Source organism: Vigna radiata, chromosome 4 (genome assembly GCF_000741045.1).
Source record: "Vigna radiata var. radiata cultivar VC1973A chromosome 4, Vradiata_ver6, whole genome shotgun sequence".
Taxonomy (NCBI): domain Eukaryota; kingdom Viridiplantae; phylum Streptophyta; class Magnoliopsida; order Fabales; family Fabaceae; genus Vigna; species Vigna radiata.
In genome coordinates, this window is record NC_028354.1 from 4586346 (window position 1) to 4596423 (window position 10078).

The 10078-nt window shown below is 31.9% G+C and overlaps 1 protein-coding gene across 2 annotated transcripts; it reads right to left on the minus strand.

The window, feature by feature from the left end:
• Positions 1 to 784: 784 nt before the first annotated feature.
• LOC106758666 (IRK-interacting protein) lies at positions 785 to 3265 on the minus strand. 2 transcript variants are annotated; one of them, XM_014641617.2, is made up of 2 exons: positions 2686 to 3265; positions 785 to 2428 (listed from the first exon to the last, which is right to left on the minus strand). In XM_014641617.2, exons 1-2 carry the CDS (start codon positions 2920 to 2922, stop codon positions 914 to 916), a joined length of 1752 nt encoding a protein of 583 aa, XP_014497103.1. In that variant the 5' UTR covers positions 2923 to 3265; the 3' UTR covers positions 785 to 913. The 2 variants fall into 2 exon arrangements, with proteins under 2 accessions (XP_014497103.1, XP_022635326.1); XM_022779605.1 differs by having other exon boundaries at positions 2676 to 2790.
• Positions 3266 to 10078: the final 6813 nt, after the last annotated feature.

The window sequence follows — 10078 nt, forward strand, 5'->3', positions numbered from 1 at the left end:
TTTATATTATTGAATAGTTATAATGTAACTAAATATTATATTATAGAGAATAAGTCGTGTTCTTATATTATACTTTTTTTTAATAAAATAACGAGTTATTTGAATTTACAAGGTAATTAATTCCATAAGAATGTACCTCGATTCTTGTACTATATATAGAAACCTACTGAGATATTTCTTGTGTTATGGGTAAATTTAAATTTTTTAAATTTCTCTCTCGGATTTGATGATTGCAGAAGAATTCAAGAACCTAACATGTATTGTTAGTAAAAAGCAAAAAAAGATAAGAAATAATACAAAAAAAATTGTCTATAAAATATTGATTACTTGAAAAATATGATAAAAAAATGAATATGCCCTGTTACCTTTTTCTTTTATGAGTTTGTTGCATCAAGATATTTTAAAATATAGAAGCTGATAAATCAAACTTATCATATAAGACAAGATTATGATAATACGTTTACATATTAATAAGTAATTATCTGTTGTTTCCTCGGATAACCAATTTTTTTTTACCTAAAATTGAACATCTTTTGACTAAACTCTGTTTGACAAGTGTTTTTCATTCTCTTCATTAAATCTGAACTAATGTCTCTTTACAATATAGGTATTGAAGAGAAAAATTATTTATAAATGAAAGTAAAATGGGTAAGTGAATAAAAAAATAATGAATGAAAAATATAAATAAGTATAATGAATCTAAGTTGATTCTATATGAACATTCTATTATATTATTTTGTGGATCAACCTCCTCATTATGCAGCACAGAAAATTTGGTCAGTAGTAGGTGTAATCATTTTGAACGATCATTCATTATTACTGCATACATTTGGATAGTTACAAACTTACTTAAAGAAGGGAGAATGAACTATAATAAACAGTGGAATTAAACCAATCTCCAAGTTACATTAGTTTAGGGTGCAGATTTATGCCTGCAAATAACTCTACACCTCAAGATCCTATCCTGAATATAGAAGCCTGGCACCACCATGATCTTAACCCTGCTTGAACCTTGTGATCTCTGTCTATCAGCAACCAGATCTTCCATGAAGTGAGGATCAAAGCTTCTGTTCTCTTCAACCCTTAAAATTCCCAATGGAGGGTTGAAAGAAAAGGCCAGCAAATGTAGCAACCATATGCACTTTGCTGCCACAAAGAAAGCCTGAAGGAGTTGCTCAGGCCAAGGCCTAGTCCAATTCAGTGTAGTGATGATGCAACTCATTTTCTGGTCACAGAATTTACTAAACTCTTCACTGTAATACTTAGTTCCCTTTCTGAGCACCTCGTTCCAGCTCAAATTCCTAAGTGCAACAAACGATGAGAATTGTGCTTGACGATGCTGTCGAGGGTCTAAGAATTTTGTGCAGCCATTCTTTTGGAACACACTGTTCTCAAAGTCTTGGTAGAAGGCCTGGTTTATGAAGGCTTCAAAATGGTATAAAACTGCCTTTGAGTATTTGGAATTCAAGGAGAGTCTATATGGTTGGAGGAGCAAGTTTAAGTTGTCCATCAAAGATTGATCAGTTTCTTCAATCTGGCATATAAGGGTCTTGCAGAATTGCTTCACTGATAACCTTGATTCTGACACTACCTGCAGGAAGCCCTCTATCATTACATCCTCACCTACAGGCATCAAATTTTCCCCATTTCCATCAGAGGGTGTTCCTTTATGGGGAGAGTTGTTAAACTTTTCAGAATGTGTGGTTTCTTTGGTGAGAATTGCTTGCCTCAAAGCTTTCTTCAACTCTTCACAGTAACTCTCCAAATACTCAAGCTTTTGTTTCAGGTCCCCCAGTGAAGATCTCATCTCAGAAACTTCCATCATGGCAGCATCTCTACTCTCATTTGCCTCCATCAGTTCCCTCTTCAGTGCCTCAACTGACATTATTCTCATGTCCTTGAGAACCTGAGAGACTTCCTCAGATTCTGTTCTAGCTGGGGAACTTACATTCTTATGCTTCTTTTTGAACTTAGGGAACAACCATGAAATCACCCCTTTATTTTTTGGCTGGGTTTGAAAAGAAGCATGAGAATCTGTGAGGGGAACAACAATGTTGGAGCTCCTAGTGTTCCTTGTGTTCTCATATTCAGTAGTTATGACAGCAGGATTGCACCTATTGCAGGAAGACAAAGGCCTCAAATCCCCCGAACTGTTTCTCCTCCTGGATTTGAAGTAGTCATTTGCAGGCGATGTTTGGAGAACAGTGATATGATTTGCACAAGAACCACTCACAGATTTGCTATCATCAGCAGGACACATGTGAGAGTCATGGTTGCCAAATGCAAAAGTTAGCCCCTTTCTTGAACTTGATTTCTCCTTATAATCCGAGGGAGCCATGCTGTTCCCTCCATCTACCCCATTCTCATCCCAACTTTCTGATATTGTTCTGCTCCTTGTTGGGTTCTGATGTACCTCGTCTTCATAACTCTGTCAACGATTCTCTCGTTTAGAGACTAATTGTTCAACATAAAAGCAAGCATACATGATCTATGCCTCCAAATGAAAAAGCAAGAAAGAGCAAAAGTTCTAAAAAGTTGAGTACTTGAGACACAATTTTTAATGTTCCATGAAAAGCTAAAAGAAAAAGGTCAAACCCAATTCTCGCTTTATGTTTTCATTTCAAATTTCATGCAGTCTACAAAGTTGAATGCCAAAAAATAATGAAGCAAATTACATATTCTTACTGGTGTGAAAACAGGGTAATCTTGGGCAGAGAAGTGAGAAGCAGAGGAAGGTGATGGGAATCTAACGTTGGTTGTGCCTGGGCTACTTCCTTGGGTTAATGCAGCATGAAGCGCCCTTAGTTCCACTGCTTTGGCTATGGCGGTTTGGATTTCTTCCCTTGTTATGTCAGGGTTGTTGCCGTTGACGCTTTGGTTGTTATGGTTCTGTAAACTTTTTGCGGTTGCAGTTGCAGCCATGAGGCACAACAGAGGAAAGAACAGAGTGGAGCATGTAATGTAAATGCCGAGAAGATAATATATGCACTATAATAATATTGATATCCTTGAAAATTTTAAAAGACAACAGAAAAAGAACAAAACGGGTTTTCAAGTGGAGGCATCCAACGGCTGGATTTGGTTTGATGGCTGATGGCTATTATTTATCTGTGGTAAGAATGAGATATTGGAGAGCCAGAAAATGGTATGAGGGATACAAAGGGGCACGTCTCAAACCCAATGAAATGAGCTTTGTCTCTGTTCTCATAAGAAAACTAATGCTGAGCACATGTGAAGAGGAGAGAGATAGTAGTAATTTTCCTTTTTGGTACAAGAGTTTGAGATAAATAACTTTTAACCACATAATCCTGATTCCTTTTTCTAATTCTAAGGGTATGTGGTTCCATGTTAAGCCAAAAGTTACCATTTGTAGTTTTTGCATTCTTGCTTAGTTTGCAGTCAAAAATTGAGAATACATATCTTGAAAAAGTCAATCTAAACTCACTGATAAATTTCATTTTTTGATTTCAGTCATTGAGTTATCACTTTGAAAGTGATTTACTTGGCATTGGTCTACACCAAAGATTATACCTTTTTGACTCTGGGTGCATCGCAGCACTCTGAACCCAGTTTACCAAAATGCCCACACGTTAGGAAAATTACCAGAAAGCAGAATTAGGTGGTAATGGGAAGTTCCATTTCTTCCACTATATATGCTCCCTCATCATACCTAAGCTGAAGTAATATTCAGCTTTCAATTTGAAGACATTGTCAACCAAACGTTGCTTTAACACTCATTTACCTTTCGAGTGTAATCATGACTTCAATATGTTGCCTGCTAGAACTGTTCAAAAAGCCATCAAACACTTCACTTGCGCCTGATATGGTAGTGATGAGGAGTAGGTGAACGGAAAATTCAGCTAAATGTCTTAACCCCAGAAGAGTATTATTGTACATTAAATGCTTAGTATAACATATTTAACTTTTTATTTATCTATTCGTTTATTCCATACAATCTTGGTGACCCTTCATGAAAATTAAGACGAACCTGTAGCCTGTCCATGGAACGAAAGGCCACAGAATTTCCAAAGATGGAAAACCAATCAAACAGCTAATTCATGTGTTGTTTTTGAGTGGTTGAAAGTGTTTATGACCAAGAGACAGGGGAAGTAACGTTTGTTTGTTGAAAGTTTTACATCGACCAAAATAAGACCAATTCATAACATAAAATTGGATACAAATTTCACTTTATAAATCGGTTTTGTAGTATTAAGTTAAACGATTTGAAGAGCAGGTAGATAGTTGAAGTGGGTGAGGTTAATAATGTCCAAGTAGTGGATGTAAAAAGGAAGTGATATTGAGCCGTGCAAGGGTTCAGATTTTGAAGGAAAATAACGAAAAGGTTGAAAAGAATCCAAAAAACTTGCAGACAAGGAATCCTACAAGACAGAAAGGCAGAGTGGGGACCAAGTGGTTAGCATCTTTTAAAAATGAAAATTACATAATGCCCTGCTGAGGCCATATATAAGTACAAGTCCTCATAGGGTAGTTTTGAAAATTGACAAGGTTTTCTTGCTTGGATTATGGAATCCTTTTACATAATTGGAAATGGAATTCCATGTAGGACAATGGAATTGTTTAATAAGGAAGCGTTCGTTGAGACAGTGATCATCCCTTTTTCTTTCAATGGCATTATTTTATGACAATTATGATCCCTAAGCCTAACCAGCCAGGGAAGTTAGTGAGATTTGTTAAACAAACACATGCAAAAAGTGTCTTTTCTTGCTTATTTCATAGCATTAGCGTAGATTCCTCATTAAATTCTAGTATTTTCTTTGATCAAGGAATACGACACAAACATTTCACAACCACTAAAGAAAACATAGCAGGTAGTTTATCTATCCTTTGGAAGACAGGTGTATTTCGTTTTGACTAAGTTCGGTCTTCTCCTAACCACCAGATATATTTTTTGTTCCCACCCAACCAATCATATATAGGATTCTCTTACAACATTCAATCAAAACGCTCTTTTCTATACTTCAAATTGGATTGCCTGAATAAATGCTAAATGGTTTAAGGTTGTTTAGCAGACTGAGCTAATCCATAAGGCAGCAGTTCAAGGCCTTGATCAAATACTTCTTTTTGATAGCATATCATAATATATGAATTTTAAAGGATGTCACAAAATTGGATTCATTGGTCTGTTTATAATGTTCTGTGACTAATTTAGCATGTTTCCTGCGTAGTAAGGATTGAATGACAAAACGTTTTACACATACATTGTTTCCTTTTCAAAATGTCACTTTTTCTGTTCTTGATGTTTTTTTTTGTTTTGTTTTCATGGCTACTGAGAGAGTCTAGCAGAGACAGTAATTATTGGTGAGTTATTTCATTGGAAGGAGCAGTTTTTACTTTAGAGTTAAAAAATGGTACCTTTGTTTCAGCTGTTTAATGGTAAGAGAAGGATATGTATGATGTCACAGTTTGAGTTAATTGGTGCAACAGATCTGTGAAGGAGCAACAAATATCATATTCCAATGGTGTTTGAAATTGACAACAATGCTTGGAATAAACAACAAAGGAGATTAAAGGAGTAGCTTCTCCAATCTAACATTCTAATGATAAATGTATGTTCAAAGTCTTGATGACATATTTTACTTCTATATTTTTATAATGTTATTTTGTAAATTTTAGAGATCAAAGACATTTTCCTTAAATCATACAATAAATTAATTACTTTTTTTAAGTCACATAAATTATTAATATTTTCTCTTAGTAACAACAACAATATTCAAGAATCTACTTGGTGAAAATTATCTTTATCCATAAGTTTTTCAAAGTCTTTTTTCACAAACATAAAGAGTTTCTTTAACTGTCACAACTCTAAATCCCCTAATTGAAAAGTTATTAAAGAGATAATCAATTATCACATAAATTTTTTTAAAAACATATTTTCTCTATGATATTTGATTACTAGTAGTGACAATCCATTATCACAAAACCTCTTTCTGAAAAATTTGATTTTAACTAGATAATTGATTATCATTAGTGACAATCCATTATCACATAACTTTTTTTGAAAACAAAACAACTTTCCTAAGTGAGATTCATGCATGTTGCTTTGTGACTTTCTAAGTCAAGTCCTATACAGAAAATTATTTACTAATATATATATATATATATATATATATATATATATATATATATATATATATATATATATATATATATATATATGACTTATTACTCTTATACATAAATATATTAAAATAATCTAATATCTTTTATTATCACTTTGAGTTTTTGAACTTGCTTTTATCATCATCAAAATAAGTTCCTAAAGAATGATCTCCATTAGTGTCTTTATTTTACAAAACCTAGAAAATGGTTTAAGGTAGCTTTTTAGAAAAATGACACTAGAATATTTTAATAAAAAAATGTTAAGTTTATAACCAAGCTTCATTTTATAAAATTCATATCTCATTAGACTTTCTTTTTAAGCTTTTTCTCTACTTTTTTTCTAGATTTTTAACCTTAATATTCTTTCTTTTGAAAAAAATAATAATATAGGGTTTCTCCTCTTGAAGAACTCTGCATATCCATCTTATCAAAGTTAAGAACACAATAAGTTTACTTTTTTACCATTTTGAGGTGGTTTTGGCTCTTTGAGTTTGCATGTGTGTTATGCCCTAATGCATGTAACTCAGATGTGTTCATAGTAAATCTTTGTTGTTTTGTGATAATGGTGATATGTTTAAATTTCTAATGTTTTTTCTTCATCTAGTTAGGTCATCATGCGAGAAATAGAGTCCAAGGAAGTAACTGTGAGAAAAATGCCAGTTGAACCAAGTGATAGAAACTAGTATTATTTTGAACCACTTGTTTTATTTAATCTAGATGGAGTGTGAGGTGAATATGTGATTTGATTGTTATATTGATATGTTTGCAAGTGTTGATTTCCTTGGTGTGTAATCCTTGCTTGAATGATTAATTTGTTCTAAGTTGTGAATTGTAGGATTGACACGGTGAAGTTGTACTCGTAGCTCTAATGAGTCATTTTTAAACAAATTTGCCATGTTTGGTTCATGTAGAGCAATATGAAACACACTCTATTGAAGTTGGGAGTACTATATGTTCTGAAGAATTTCATGTGTGGTTTATGTAGACTTGTTGGACAAGTCAACTAGTTACTGAGTGAATGTTAAAATTGAGTATGGTAAAGAGATAGGATAAACATTCTTATTGATGGTCTCATTGGACTAATGTCAATTATGTGTTTGAGAGAGTAAATATTTTTGAATACTTTCTTCTGTGCCTAATTGAGATACTTTAATTATAAGATAAATTATACTAATTGAAACGTTACAAAATTAAATTTCAATGATCAAGGTCACAAAATTAAAAGTTCAATTATAATTTTTTTTTAAAAATATATAAAAGTTAAAGTAGTAAATGTATAATTTAAAATATGAAATATATTCTATTGGAAATTCACCTAACATAAATCACATTATTATCACATTTTTAATAATTGAAGAATCAATAACTGATGATACGTAGAATTTCTAAAGATATAAAAAAAATGCAGTGACAAAATGTATTTTAATAACTTTTAAGACACAGTAAAATGGTTAACATTATAAATTAGAGAAAAATGATGAATAAGCACTTACTAGGATTCCAACATCCTAGTTACATTTGACTAAAGAAAGATCTAACCAACAAAATGCAAAAAGTAACGAATAAAAGTATGTGTTGTTGTGCATGAGTTATCTTACACTTGAGTAGATTATAGATAAAATTGATTTATTTTTGTTAGGATTCTAAGAGTAAATTTACTTTTCTATTGAAAAAAAAAGTAAGATTGAGTAGTAAAAAAGACGACGAGTTTGTTTGTTTTTTTCATAATCACTAGAGAAATCATATAAAAGTAATAAAATTCGATCAAGATAAAAAAATGATATATTTACTTTTAACCAAAACTCTAAAGTATTATTATTTTTATGGAGTTTTTTTTAATATATTGTGAGTGTTTAACCAAAACACACATTTAAGTTTTTTTTTTATGAGATTTGTGATCTTTTTATCTCTAGTCGATAATTCTGATACCATATTAAATACTGAAATTTTAAAGTTTAACTCAATCCTACAAAATCAATGAAATTTGTATCTTAGTTATATATATTATAAATTGACCTTATCTCTAACCGATACTTAACGAAAAATCCTAACAATTTTATCGTGAACACATGGTACATAAAAAAATGGGACCAAATATGGATGAAGAATGGCGTAAGGGTTACTCATGCAACACATAGACAAGAAGACGTAGCTTTCAGTCTATTCTTCAATAATTAGGTTGATGAGCAACCATAGGAATTTTATTATAAAGAGTGTGACAATGGCTGGCAAGAACCCAAAGTTGCACACAAAAAGGAAACCTCTCTCAACTTTCAGACAAAACAGCACGGAACTCTGTCTCTCTGTCACAGACCCACCCATACATTAATATTAACTTCACTACAAATTTCTAATGCTTACGTAGCACTTCAAACCTTACCATTTCCAAATTATTCTTTCTTCCATACTCTCTCTTTTCACGCATCCTAGCTAGCTTGAAAGAAACACATCATTCCTATTTCCTTGTCTCTTTATGGGTAAAAACTGAAGGAATCAATAGTAAACACCACCATTGCATGACAACGTTTCAAGTTTACCCTTTTAGCAGTTCTTACCAAGTTACGCTGCATATATTATAATACTAATACTACCCTTGTCCTCCTCGTTGAATCATTTGATCTTGTTTTTCCATGTTTCGATTAATACCACTGTTTCGCCTTATTTGTTGCATTCTTTCTCTATATGTACATGTGTTGCCTTCAAACACACTGCATTATTTGCTGTTTCTTTTACTCATAATAGTGGTCTTAGGTTTGTGTAAAAGTTATTGTATGATTCTGGATGAATGATCGAATGTAACAAATATGAAAAAAACAAAATACGTGTGGCTTAATTCGTGAAGTTCTTCGATCAAATTCACCTTCACATGGGTTAGTTGAAGTAGAGTCTCCTCAACTAGGAACAAGACGGGACAACTCGGAAACTTTAAAGTAGTTTGGTTTGAATTTCGGAAGATTTGTCAAAATTAAAGTTTTTTTTTTTTATCGAGATTAATTAAGTGTTAAATATAATTAATTTTTATTCCATTACTTTGTTTACTTTTCTCTAAGTATATTTTTATCAGTTTATATTCATTCAGTCTTATATAAAGTTAACTGAAATTCAAATATCTTTTGTAAAATAAACAAAATAAATAATTGAAAGTATTTTATTTCGTATGGTAAGCTAATAAGGAAAGTAGGAATTTTCTTTCTGCACCTCTCTACATTTCAACCTGCACTCCTACAGAGTTGTGAAATTACTTTTTAATTTTTCTCCTTTTTCTTTCTCCACCACCATCACCCTCTTTTTCCATTTTTTACCTTCTCCTTCATGTTAAAATTTTTATTTTCTGTATTTTTTTTTTATTTCAGAATGTACAAATCAATAATAAAAATGAAAGTTCTAAAGTAGAGTAAAATTAGATTTTTCAAGTGTATAGGGTGCAGAATGAAATGAAATTATGGAGATGCAGAGAGAATTAGCCAGCAAAGTAATGTTTGAAGAGCCCATGCATCATAGATTGGGCTCGTTAATTTCTCAATAACAAATATTCAAATGAAGTATATTTAATTTTGTTTCACAATAATAAATATTCTCTTTTTTCCTTCAACGTACATCTTTATAGCTGTTGAAAATGTGTATTTTATATTATGATACATTTTTAAATTTTAAATTTCATGATATATAATTAATCATGAGATTATAGATTTTAAACACAATTATGGAGTTAGAAGAAGGAAGTATGGGGTGCAGAAAGAAATTGTCTGCTGACAAACACCTGAGAAAACAAATATATATCAGTGGGCCTCATCAATAATAACTAAGGGTGTTTCATCCTACACCTCCAAGCTTTCATCCTGCACCTCCAAAAATTACTATTTTAACCTTAATTAATATTATTTTAATATTTTCTCTTTCTTCATAAAGTCATTCTGCACCTCTCTAATTTTTTCTCTTTCTTATTAAAGTCAACCTA